At 36.6% G+C, this 14,042-nt stretch overlaps 1 protein-coding gene and 1 long non-coding RNA gene across 10 annotated transcripts in view; one reads left to right on the top strand and one right to left on the bottom strand.

The window, feature by feature from the left end:
- The first annotated feature begins 363 nt into the window (after positions 1-363).
- Positions 364-14,042, top strand: part of LOC128890891 (uncharacterized) — a 98,889-nt gene continuing 85,210 nt past the window's right edge. For 3 of the 8 annotated variants that reach the window (XM_054149871.1, XM_054149869.1, XM_054149870.1), the window contains exons 1-2: positions 369-798; positions 10,422-10,813. In XM_054149871.1, the coding sequence (XP_054005846.1) occupies positions 10,582-10,813 (232 nt within the window). In that variant the 5' untranslated portion in view covers positions 369-798; positions 10,422-10,581. Of the gene's footprint in view, positions 799-10,421; positions 10,814-14,042 lie in introns of all 8 variants that reach the window. The other 5 variants (XM_054149864.1, XM_054149868.1, XM_054149867.1 and 2 more) reach the window with 3 other exon arrangements.
- LOC128890894 (uncharacterized) lies at positions 8,206-14,017 on the bottom strand. Of its 2 annotated transcripts, XR_008460703.1 has the most exons (4): positions 13,094-14,017; positions 12,727-13,024; positions 12,256-12,452; positions 8,206-9,471 (listed from the first exon to the last, which is right to left on the bottom strand). It is a non-coding gene; the product is annotated as an uncharacterized LOC128890894 (long non-coding RNA). The 2 variants fall into 2 exon arrangements; XR_008460702.1 differs by having other exon boundaries at positions 12,256-13,024.

Genomic DNA, 14,042 nt, shown 5'->3' on the forward strand with positions numbered 1-14,042 from the left:
TAGATTTCATCGCGATCCATCGCTGTAGGAACGCAAAAAACTGAACAAAGCGAGTACCGTCACTGGTCACCGCGACGAGCAAGCAACGCAGGGTTAAGAATGATTAAGAATATCGGCAAAAGGACGCGGACGAGTCTCTCGTATCTCGCGTATGTTCGCGACGCACGTCTCGAACGTTAAATCGGTACAAGGTACAACAGAAGAAGAGAAGGAACTGATCGGTAGCGAAGCCGGCTTTACGAACACGTCCGGGGGGGGCCCCGCGTAACCAGTCTCTGATTGGCCGAGCGGTGTACCACGTGGCGACGTTGCGCGGGTGGGGATTGGCCAGCAGAGCCGCGCATCGCGAGCGAAAGCGGCGAGTTTTGTTCTAGTATTTACCCTGCGGTGTAAAGCTGGCTCTCGCGCTCTCCGGTGTCCTTAAGTCACGTTCCATTGTTCGCAAACGTTTCACCGTGGTTCCTCCTTCCATCGCGGAGGGTCCCCTTTCATTGTTCACCGAGTTTGTGCATTTCTCCATGGTGAACGCGTGAGAATTGTGTGCGCCATGTTCGCGCCGCGAGCAGCACGCGATTCACCCGGCTACCGTGGCAAGTGATACGTTTTTTTTCGGACCGCGAAGGGCTATAGTGTGTGCGTTTAAATACCGTCTCCACGGAGTTAAACACGGTGTGTGCGTCGTGTGTTTGTGAGTGCTACCGGTGGCCAGTCCTTGCCGTTAGGAAGGCAAAAGTCTAGTGGTTATAAACGACGAGAGACGAGAGCACGCTGTTGGGACCGTGGAATGCGCGCTGACAGGTATTCACCGCCGCGCCGTCGCACTCGGAATTCACTGTGCGGTTCTAACCTTCTTTCTCTCTTTCTTTATCCTTAATACGTTACTTCCTTCTCGCTTGTAACAGCTCGTAAGACTCTTGGTGTGTTTACGCCGAGCGTCCCACCTCTTCACGATCTTCCCTTTCTATCCTAGGGATCTTTGATCTCGAATCGATTTTCTCCAAAATTAATCTTCCTTGAATAATTTCGCCAAGAATTCGTGTATGTACGATTACCGACAGCGAGTTTACATGTCTCAGTTGAGAATTGATTCGTGATTCATCCAAACATGGATAATTGTGCGATCCCCAATCAGAATTTCAACTATAGAATGAAATGTTTCACAGTTAACCAGCAAAACGGCACCTGTTTGATCGAATAGTCCAGCTTCCGGTAAAATGCGGATTTCGGGTTTTTCATTCTTTTTAAATTTCACGCGGATCACTTTTTTCTTTTTGCGGTTAAAAATGATTGGAAAGCACACGAGATTATTCATCCCTCGTTAAGCATCGTTGCTAGACAGCAGTATTTGTCAGTTGTATTCATATGGTGTACCGTTACTCATATGGTGCATCATTGCACGTTGTGCAAAATTTATTATTTATCAAATTCACACCATTGAATAAGCACGTACAGTGGGTGTGGAAAGTATTCGTACACCGATCAATTTCCAAAAAAAACTTTGTAAAATTGCAACATTATAATTATTGCAACTCCTCTAAGCATTAAATTAACTAAATTATTAGTTAGAAGTTAATAAGAAGTGAGATCTTCTATTCTTCTATTAGAGCCTTCTTTAAAAGTACTTAACTGGAAATTTGATGTTTTCTAATTAATAACACATTAATAAACTAATGCATTTACATTACGAACTCTACTGTAAATGGTTCGTCATAAGAATCGTACAAATACTCATTGCTTCTATACTTTCACCCACTTTTCGCATCTTTTTGTTAATTTCACGAATTATATTAACTAGTAAATGTTGTTTGGACTATATCTATCTTAGAGATTTCCAAGAATACGTAAAATATCATTGGTTAGTTTCTTAACTACAATTTCGCACAAATGATTTTTGGGAAATTGATCGGCGCACGAATACATTCTACACCCACTGTTTCGTGCAATAACCAGTTTGTAACAACGGTTTCGTCACAATAAAGATACATTAAACGTTACACCCGCTATATGTATACAATGCAGTATTCCCTTTTATCATAAATAGTATGTTTATTACAAACATATAAATCGAATTCTTCGAAGAATAGAAAACTTCCAAGTGTTTACTATGATTCGTCTGTCACAGATGAAATAACTATTTACTTAGTCTCTGGAGACCCTCGAACTGCCAGAGGTCTCTGTACTCCTTGAAGCCTGTACCTTGAGCCGTCCCTGTAAACACTGATCAATTTACCACTTAATTTCTACTTAACTCTCTCTTTTGTAATGTGCTAAATATAGATACACCGACCTAATCTAACGATTTCAAAGTTTTCGCGTGGTACAGTTGGTAATCCAGATAAACGATTTCTCGAATCGCTTTCGTGTGACTGAACTTTTCGGCGAATGGATTCTCGTCGTTTCGATTCCAAATGAAATACGAACCCTTGTATGGAATCACGAGTTTTGTATACGAATCGAACACATCTTTGAACCTTAAGGGGGTATCCTGAATTAGGTCTAAGAGAAGCGATTTTTCGTGAATTTTTTTAGAAAATTTTTTTGTATGAATTTGTTTACTTCACATAGAAGAAACATGTATGAAAATGAAAATTTCTTTTGGTTTTTTTATGTCAAACCAAAATTACGACCCGCACCTTTCCCACCGATAGGAGGTTTGAATTGTGAGGTGCTCTACAAATGTGCGTCACAGTCGATTCAATTTGAATATTTCCTGTTGAAAAAATTTCTACAGGCTACTTAAATATGTATGAAAATAGGATAAAAAGTTCGATAGAATTAATGATTGGTTTCCATCCTAAAAAAAATTCACAAAAAACCGCTTTTTTTAGACCTAATTCAGGATACATCCTTAATACGTTACTTCCTTCTCGTTCGTAACAGCTTGCGTGTTTACGCGAGCGTCCACCGCTCTGCGGTCTTCTCCCTTTCTGTCCTCGTTTTCCTTCGTCCTTTCTATCTTTCTTCTTCGAACGGTCTCCCTCGCGCCAGCGTTTGCGTGCGGACGCTTCGACACTTTTGACAGCTGTCACGGGGAAGTGTGCGTAGAGTCGAGACGTTTTATTTCATTGGGTATGGCGGCGAAGGAGGGTGAGGACATATTGTCGTTCATTACCCTTCTTTCTTCTATTGTGACGTCTCGCGTTGTTTTTATTGCGATAGCTCGATAAATCGTTGGCTGAGTTTGATAAATGTATTGGCGTTCAAGTTTATTGAGTTGGCAGACTTTCTTGTGTGTGTATGTGTGTGTGTGTGTGTGTGTGTGTGTGTGTGTGTGTGTGTGTGTGTGCGTTTTGTAAGGTATTAGATAATAATTTTTATGAATGAAATGTAAATATATAACAAAATATATTTTAAAGAACTATAAAGAAATTTTTGTTTTAAAAAAAGGTTTATGCGTGGGTGGCCATTTTGTTTGGGGTGAGCAAGATTTCTCCAAACTGGTATACCCGAAAACAAAGATAAAGGTAGATTTGGAGAATATGTTAGACTAGCGGGTCCCTGATCGAAGGATTTTGGAAGAAATTAATTTACATTTAAAACGAAAAAATGTTACCTACTTGTTGGAAAAAAAGTAGAAAAAATCAATTTAATAAAGAGTCATACAACCAATTTTTTGTTTTTCTTAGTAAACACTTCTTAGAAGTTTTCTGGATACCATTCTAAACTTGAGAATTCCTATCTTACGCTCCACTTATTATGTTATATGAATTGATTGATTTTTCTTTTTCTTAAATATGTATTACAAATTAACTAGTAACCATATCTCTGTTAAATGTTTCTAAGAAGTATTCAATTTCGTATTCGTACATATATATTCACATTGACACAGTTGTAACACAGAATGATTGGTAACTTCCGAACCGGAAATTGAAGAGGGGAGACAGGAACCCCGAAAAAGCGCAACTTTGAATTAAGGCCCTCCAAGTGATACCTAATTTGTCTACTTTAGGACGTGTGATCGGGACAATAAAGGTGTCACTAAATTTGAAATACATAAATTTTAAAAGTAGCTGTTGATATAATAAATTTGAATCCTTCTTCCTTGCTCTAGGCTCAACAAGTCCATTAAAAATATATAGAATTATTAATATCAAAGTACGGAGAATTTATTTTTGTATACACTAAATAGAAACCCTGTATTTTAATAATAGTAATTTTATCTTATGCGAATATCTACTATAGTAGAGCGTTCGTAGTATTTCGTTGACAATTCGTTCTATATTTAATTTTAACCATTTACTGACGCACGATAGGTACGACTTTAAAATAATATTTTATTTTTTTAAAATCTCTCAGTACGTATTTATAGTCCGCCGGAATTACGTTTTTAACATCCAACAATTTGATGATAAATAAGAATCAGTAGCAAGGTTATAAACGTTAAATAATGAAAATACGTGCTCGATATGATATGAAATTGTTTTTCAACGAGCGTGTAAACCTAAAACTTTCATTATTTCTGAGACTTCCATTTTATCTCTGCGCGATAGTTGCAAAATAAAGACTCGCGCGATACGTGAAATAAAAAAATTTCCAGTGCAGCATTGTCTTTAATTTATTTATGACGCAAATCAGATATCTCTATCACAATAATGGACGTAGCGATTATTATTATTTTTTTTTTTTTTTTTTTTTTTCTAATAAACATTAATCGTACGAGCATTAACTGATTATTAAACATATCTGCCACACAAAGCGCGTTATGCAAAGTTATGTAAAGTGAAAGTGCCTATAGGAACATGTTAAAGGTTGCGTTGTAAAACCGTATATTGTAAATTCCGGTTATGGTTACGCTTGATTTCTTGTGCGGTCTTGTCGAAGAAAAGAGACATTTGTGACAAAGCGCTCGTTTAATGTTTCGGAATTTCAACGATCTGTTGAATATATAACATTATCATTACCGTTTCGTTTTTCTATCGACAGAGATTGGTAAAATTTTAATCGACGAGGACTATGAAAAACGTTTAGCAATCGTGCTTTGTACCATTGAACAATTATCGAAATAAAATTTTGTTTCTTCGACATGAAATCCAATTCTGTACTAAGGAAAACTATGTTGAGTAAAATTTTGTAAATTTCAAATAAATATGTCACTTAACTAATATTATATTCTTTAATGGCATTGAAAGTGGTAAAATTCAAAAATTGAGGTCTATCATAATTTGATTTTAAGGTGAAAAATTTCATTTTACAATTTACGTTGTAGTTTTTATTGAAAAAATAATCTACATGAAAAATTTGTCCATATCTCTGCTCATGTACTTAGAGATGCTCGTCTCCTGTACATTGTATTTAATTAAGTGGTAATGCGTCAGTCGCTTAGTAATGTAAAAAAAACCCGTGTGACGTGGCAAGCGGAATGAAATAGTTCGTATCCTTTTCTTTGAAGTACCCGGCCAAGGACATCTGGCAAATGACATTAGAATGGCGTTTAAACTAGAGATAGTTGAAATTTAAACATTCATTGAAAATTGTTCTTTGCATTCAATACTTCCAACATCTCTACAGTGCGTTCAATTTAAACGTATACGTACAGTGAATGATCCGTTAGGTCAGTGTGTTTCAATGTCCACGATGTAAACTTTTTAAAAATGTTAGTTTTCATTTTTTGTACGGTTATCAGTAGTGAATGTGTTCATTCAATCGAGTGAATTAAAGAAAATGACGTAGATTTATAAATTAATTATACTTTTTATGTAGTTATTATATATCCATCAATTAATAATTTTGAACATTGGTTTCGTACGAATGCAGAAATACTTCGTTAACATTTACATAAATTCGTTTTAAAATAAATTTCATAATACGATGTCTGATAACTCTGTAATTGAATGAGATATTCTGTTACACTTGATAGAATTATCGTGTATTGACAGTTTAAAAAAAATATCAACTTCGATAATACGTTATGCAAGAAGAATATCAAATGCGTATTTTTTAATAAATTAGTTGAGAACTCTTCGTAACGACATATTAAAAGGTACAAATTATGCGAGGAAATAATTTCCTTCTTTATAATACTTTTCATCCAATCTAACGTCGTTAAAAGAAGAGACTCGGAATAGCCCCGTTATATAATTTAATCTTAATTTTATGATAATGGGAACATTAACTTATCATTAACTTATTATAAATATTTTCGCGTCACATGGCTGTAGGAAGTTACTGTGTGTAGGAAACCACTGGTATAGTGTACGATTTTATGTAGCACGCGCTGCATATCTGAAATGACCTAAGAAACGATACGTACATACATGCATACATACATACATACATACATACATACATACATACTAGACACAGATTCTTAATTCATTGTAACATATGAAACCAGGAAGTACAATGAAAGTTGTATCCATATCACGAGATCTACATCGATTTAGAACAATGAATCATATGATCAAAAGCACGCGTACATTGCATAAGCGTGATGACGCAGGAAGAACATCAATTTAGAAAACATTAAAGTCTTGTGCCCGGTCTCGATATCAGCGTTCTAGATTGTGCGTCTCGTTTGACCGCTGCTTACGCTTCGGCTAACCTTGATCGCCGCGAGTCTCGAAGACTGCATCTCCTTGCTTCTGTTGACTTCGTCAACACATTTTACTCTCTCAGCCGTTATTGAACGTAATCGAGGCCAAACATTTCTATCGGTCAAAAGTCGTTCCTTCTCTGTACGATTGTTACCATGTTTTCGATACTTTCGAATGCCCTCGATTAAAAAATGCAAAGAACGATTATCAAATTCTCTACACGTCCTCTCGGAATGAAAAGAACCTTAGCTGAATTAAATGTAAGAAACAAGCAGGCCTAGTGAACAACAATAGGACCTGTATAATCTATTTATCTGTGAAGAATTCGCTCGTCTAGGATCGTTTGTCAACTCGTCTGAAACGGTACAGTGCACCGTCACGCATAAATCACAAGCAACATGTGTTTAATGGGACGTCTTTCAATAACTCATGCAATCGATTACCCCACGAAATTGGCATAAGGCTGACCTGTTGATCTCCTATAAAGGAAAACAAGTTCCATAGAATTATCGCTAATTATCCCGTTACATACATTTGCATTAATTTGTCGTTAATGACTCGATCGAAGAATTAATGAGAGTTTGTGTTTAACATTCGATATGTAGAGTGTGTTTATATTAACGTGGGATATTTTTTCAAGATCGATTCCCTCGTGTCAGTGCGGATGAGAAATTTTCCTATTTTCTTTTCTATTTTGCAATTTGAGGCTTCGTTATCGAAATATAAATACACGAAATTTTTCCGTCGGATAACTAGGACATAATATGGTGCATGACCTAATCGGAGCAAACGAATAAATCTCGATCACTTGCACCTAGGTGAAGTGGTTATACATTCGATATTGATATTTGTAGTTGTGCACAATTGTTTTGAGTCGTGACTTCGTGACTGTTGCCTAACTTATCGTCGATATACGCGTTTGTTGAGAAACACGTCATCTGGTTTGTTGCGTTTGCCTTTGAGGGAACGATAAGTTTGTCCCGGTACAAATAGTTTCATTTAGTGAAGGCGCCCTTGTAATCACAACACGAGCGCATAAACACGATTACATCGTCGATGTGAAAGCATCTTATCGTGACTGTCGTTTAAAGTTGTATTTACAGCTCAACCAAGTTATGTTTGTAAAATATGAAAATCGACTACAAATTAATGAAACTGATATAAGAACAAGCGATTTACCCTATTTTTATTTAAAGTTTAATGACGACATAACCAGAAGTTTCTTATCAAAAGGAAATTAATCCGCAATTCACGATGTGTAAACTTTTTAAAAACGGTAGTTTTTCATTTTTTGTACGATTATCAGAGTGTGTTTATTTATTCAAGTAAATTGAAGAAAATGACGTAGATTTATAAATTAATTATACTTTTTATGTAGTTATTATATATTCATCAATTAATAATTTTGAACATTGGTTTTGTATGAATGCAGAAATACTTCATCAACAGTTTCATAAATACGTTTTAAAATAAATTTTATAATACGATGTCTGATAACTCTGTAATTGAACGAGATATTCCGTTAGATAAACTGGCAGAGTATATTTCCATTTACTTTAATGTAAGAAGCGAGTCTCAAAGAAATACCTTACGTTTTTAAAAATTTATGTAAATATGTTTGACTATACATACATGTTCGTACATTGTACTAAATCACTTTGCAATTAATGTTTCGCAACGCTATTCGAAGACTGGAGGTTACTAAGGAACAGTATAAATCTTATTGCTATACTGCTTATAAAAGTAAAACATTTAATCGTCGTATTTACATTGAATACCTCTAAGGACATTGATGTTTAATCGATCAAATGTAGAATTATCGGAATACAAGAATGAACATGACTTAAAAACAAGGTCAAATAGGATATATATGTATATTTATATGAACTGAATTCATTGTCTTCGTGACCCCAATCCACTGCTATAGTTGATTTTGCATGTTACCGTACACCCTGTATAGGAGAAGAACGTTAAAACCTCTGTATCTCTCATCTATACGGTACCTCTTGATCCCCTGGGGCTGATCGTTACACCTACGCGTTTCCTTCAAGCCAGTAATGTTTTTTAATTAAATCCTGGGGAAATTGAGTTCAATGGATGCCGAGATACACGACACAAATTGTTTTATGGGTGGATTACTGTTTAAACGAATACAGTGACTCCGAAGGCTATGTGAACCTGGCGCCCGACTTTCAACAAATTAACTTTTTCTACGGAAAATTATAGTATTTCGTTTCGAAGGTGATCGTAGTAATGATAGTTACGTTTGTAGTTCCATTTAAAGATTATTTAAATTTACTGCGGAATATAAATAGACGATATAATAGGATACCAGTAAACGTAATACGAGACATTATTATCTAAAAAAAACAAAAAAACAAAGTAAACAGAAGTTACAGAGCAATGCCATAAATTATTATTACTGCTATAATAACTGCTTGTAAATGATTGTATATCGAGTTACGAATTAAACAATTTTTGTAGCAATTCTGTTTATATCAAAGATGTAATGGGCAAGATCGTAGTAAACGTATGCAGTCGTGTCAGGTAACGGGTGTACACCACGTTTCTTCGCAACAGTTGGTCCATTAAGCGTGGTAATGGAGAGTAAATAACTCCGAACCGGTGCACGGTTACGTTATTTATTGTAAAGCGGAAAATTGCGTCACCCGGAGTTACACACGACGCCGACGCCGACGACTGGGATCGCTGCCTTATTCCCCGCGTAACGATCCCTTTAACTGGCATTAAATTTCACCTATAAAACAGCTAGTTAATTTTCCATAATATTACCTGGTAACCAATCCCTGCGTTTGGAATTCGCGGGAGCCATTGGAAGTTCCCGAGGTGCCACGGTTCGTAAACTTCCAACAAAAGTCTCTTCTGACGATTTCGATTACGGCAACCAGTAGTCGCTACGTGACTGAACCGTCAAATACTGAAAGACAAAATATTTCTGTTTAATTCTTTACCGAAATATTTATCTTTAATTCCTTTTTTCCAAGTATAAATATTTTTTTTTTTTTTTTTTTTTTTTATTATTATTACTTTATTTAAGGTCACATCAACTACAGGATTATTAGCGACCGCGTTAATATTTTCAATTCAATTACAATTTATTCATTATTCCATATTTAGTTAATAAATCTACTAGTTTGAGAAATTCGTTTCTATTATTGAGAATCGTTTTGATATTATTTAAAAGTTTGAACTCTACGCGATCGTGCTGTATTCCTTGACATTCTTCTATTAAATGCTTAACTGCGGGACGCTCGTCACAAAAGGTGCACGATGGTGGCTGTGATTTTGTTACTTTATAACAATGAGTTAGATTCGTGTGGCCAATTCTCAATCTTGTTATTGCTACTTTGCAGTCTTCTATTTGGTAGGGTCGGAGAAGTATAAATTTTGTTAGAGAATTATATCAACGTAAAGTTAAAAAAAAAAACAATACATATATATTTATGTATTTAGCTCTTTGACCGCGTGACGATTTTTGCTGGAAGTTCTACGAGGCGTACTATTTTGATTTTATTTTACTTCAACACACCAACTCGACAAAGGTGCACTAATTAATTTTCCTCTTTAGAAGTTTCTCGACCGTAGCAAAATTCGAAGAATACGGAAATAATGTCCATCAATTTGAACTGTTCGATTCTAAAACCATCGATTTGAACCCTTCGCGGTCCTATTAAATTTAACTATTCCTTGTTTCACGAAGTTGCTAAGTTGGACATTTCTGCGAGGCTCATTTTCTCCCCGATGAATTTCTCTCGTAACTTTCGCGATAAACCTAACACGTGGTATTCCTTATTTCTCCTATTCACTGTTCGAATGCACCAGGTGTATACGCCTATGGATAACCGAAGGTTGTACTCTTTCTTGCAGAAATGGAAGCAGGGAGTGATGTACAGACACGAAGAAAAAGGATATAGAGTATGAGGGTCCCCGAGGAAAAGCGGAAGGTACGTTCACAGCTCGGCGAAGCGGTTAATGATTGGGCGTCACCGTACGCAGCTGGCTACGTCTTTGTCGCCAACAGCTGGAGATGAGCACGCAGGAGACGAACGCGACGACAACGACGACGACGTCGACGACGTTGGAATCGTCGTCGATGCTCGAGGTTGCCGCCGCTGATGACGAGGGGGAGCCACCGACCTTGGGCGAAATCGTCGACATGGACCTGGTGAACGGACCGAATCCGTGGCTTCCGGCCTACGGCTTCCAGCTCCAACACCATTCCCATTTTCAATCCGACCACGAGGATCTACGGACTAATGGTTCGTACTGTTTACCGTTTCACTTTCTCTTCCTAGTTAACAATGCAACGACCGTTTCAACCGTGGACTGTGACGGTCTTTGGCTCGAGTGAACCGTTTACCTCGCATGGACATTTCGACAATTGATACGCGCCGAAAACATTTCACTTTTTACACAGAGAAGTTGGAAACAGAACTGTCTGCGTCAAAGTCCATGGGAGTCCTTTTGCTCATCTACGCTCTAGATATCGACGGAGACTTCTATCATAACCGTAATTTCCATCGGGCTGAAAATGGCGCGGGTTTGCATACAAATCGCTTGTTAAATGCTAGACTTAATCTGGACTACTTTCTATAACCGTGGGCGAGACCGCGAGAGTTAATGAAAAATTACAACTGAGAACAGGTAGGGTGCCTGGTCGTACGATTTCAATTAACCACGGAAAAATGTCTAGGTTGCTCGTGAAATTTACGTACAGAATTCGTACAGTGACTCACGAAACTATTTGAAGACTTACTACGAAACACTTTGCTAATTATAATAGTTGTATTATATAACACTCACGGAAATATTATTAACACTGTAAGGAGGTGTGACTCTGCGGATCATATATTTAGATAAAGTTTCAATCAAAACGAAATAATTGTTTCATGGCGAAAGAATCACAACGATTTAATATAACTTCCACGGCGAGTTTAGAAGAAAAGTTACTCGAAGTTTGAAATTCTATTTCGACAAGTATTACAGCAAAGTTAGTAAACAGTATGCATACTCGCTTACAGGATGTTATTCGTACCAAAAGTGAACCTACTAAATATTAAAGATTTAAAAGTTACCTGTTCATATACTTTTGTGGCTTCAGCAGTTTCTATGTTTACAAGAAATAATTCGAATCTGTTGTTTACATATTTCGATTGAATCTTTATCTATATGATCTGCAGAGTCATACTTCTTTACAGTGTTAATAATATTTCAATAAGTGTTACATAATATACTTATTGTAATTAATAAAGTATTTCGTAGTAATTGTTCAAATACTTTCGTGAGTCACTGTATATGTGTATAGGAAAAAGTTTTTCCGAATAATGAATTTGATAACATATAAAAATCATCGAAATCAGTGTCGAGCACCATTTTCTGTATAATTACTCCCTGTTATTGTTTCCGTCGCTGAATGTCAACAGCGTGTTCAAAGTTTTATTATTATTTATGCACACCCTGTAGAACCATGTTTGCAACTAAGCATAAAAACGTGCACTTCTCGGAACATCCAGAGTATCACCCACTCAAATGACTTCATCGCTCGGTAAGGTATCCAATATATTAAAGCTACCAACGTGCTTACAGACTAAACATTCAAGAAATAATGATATTACATAAATCAGAGACCCAGCACTCCTCTCGCGCCTGACTCTCTGAATTATTAGTATTATTCATCTTGTTTATTTTCTATTATGCATACCTGTGGGGTCTTGTTATTGTGAAACTGTTCAAAGAGCTCGTTGGGAAATATTCGTCGAGACATTTATTGGAGTGGCAGCTCGAATAGGAAGACTTGGATAAAAATCGAGAGTTTTAAATAATATTTAGATATTGGGCTGTCTGGAAAGTCCATGCCGATTTTTAGTAGGCGGTACAGGTCTGAATATATCGGAATGGCTGAAAACAAATAATATGTGTACATTCCGTAACAGGTGGAATGGTTGTGGCACAAAATGGTACATGTATAATTCCATAAATATACATAAAAATTCAAATATGCCTTTGAATTTTTCTTAAAAATAGGCATAAACTTTCCGGACAACCCGATATTATTATTTCGACCATTGATTGGTCTTTAATTATATAGATTTCATTCTCCAATGAAATGCTGACACCGTATTAAATAACATGCGCGTGTTACCCGTCGTCATCGGTTTCTTTCGTCTCTTACGTTTGTTCGATTGCGTCGTATTGACGCGATTAGGGCAATACACAGGCCTGCACGTAAACGAGGTAGATCAGCGATTATTTTCGTGCAAGTCGATGGATTATTCACGTCCGTTGGTTGCGGAACGGACTGGCAACATGCGACTGCAACAGCTGGTTCCCTCTTCCATGATGTTGCATAGCAGTGCGTGCCTTCGCACTTGTGAAAGACAAATTGCGTTCCTCCGGGACGATTTGTTCTCACAATCGTCATTAAGTCTAATCGTGGCGCTCCGGCGAGAAGGAAACAATAATCGTTTGCTCTAATATGGAAGAAGGAACTTTGATTTTACCCTCGCTGGTCGACAGAAAGAAAGCCCACACGTACGTACCGGGTGTTGTAGTAAAGTGATTCAAGAGCTGAAGAGTCGCAGTGAATGTTCTTACGTCTTCGATTGTCATGTAGTTACGATATGCAATTCACAATATCGGTTGGTTCTGTTCTATATCGTTGGTGAACGGGTTACGTTCATTTTGCGGACGTCGAAGATACGTAACGTTTAATTCGATAGCGTTATCGTTTTCCACTCGTGGAAAGTTACGAGTCTAGGTAAATACATTATTTACGTATAGTTTGCAGTATGCAACCACGGTAAGAGCTGCGCCCTAGTGGCGCATGGTTGCAATAATGATACTCTCGGCCACGAGATACAGACCATTTTAATGCTTCGCTTCATCGAAATTTTGCTCTATATTCTAAATATTATCTTATTTCAAACACCTATTTCAACCATCTGTTATTTCAAATGACTAATAACAAATTGTTACAATATTGAATACGGTATTCTATTGAAGAAATCGTTTTTGTTATTATACAGGAGAAATAACTTCTTTTACCTTAAATAACTTTTCAATCAATTGGTGTACACAAAATTCCTTCATAAAAAAGTTGCGTCGTTTCGAAGAGTACATACGATGTATGAACTGCTTTAGTGCCAATATGCTTTGTAAAGAAGATGTCAAGGTCACCTTCAATTTTTTGAACGTAACCTTGTAGTTTGAACTTGTAATAATTGTTTACGGCCATCGTGACACTATATTGGTGCGCATTTATTCTGAATTTTATTTTTTAAATTTACTTTTATTTTAAATTGACTTTAACTTACCTGTAGACACCTTGTATACGATACATATTTTAATACAAGTAATATCTTATTTTGCCCTGTGATTTTATTGTATAATTTATAAGGAAGGTATTGCGGGGGGGAAAAATGTCTATAAAATTTTATTTACTTGCGGGTTACAAGATTCTTTGATGACATAAGTCATATATTAATTTGC

The sequence above is a fragment of the Hylaeus anthracinus genome, unplaced genomic scaffold (genome assembly GCF_026225885.1).
Source record: "Hylaeus anthracinus isolate JK02 unplaced genomic scaffold, UHH_iyHylAnth1.0_haploid 12001, whole genome shotgun sequence".
In the NCBI taxonomy this organism is placed as follows: domain Eukaryota; kingdom Metazoa; phylum Arthropoda; class Insecta; order Hymenoptera; family Colletidae; genus Hylaeus; species Hylaeus anthracinus.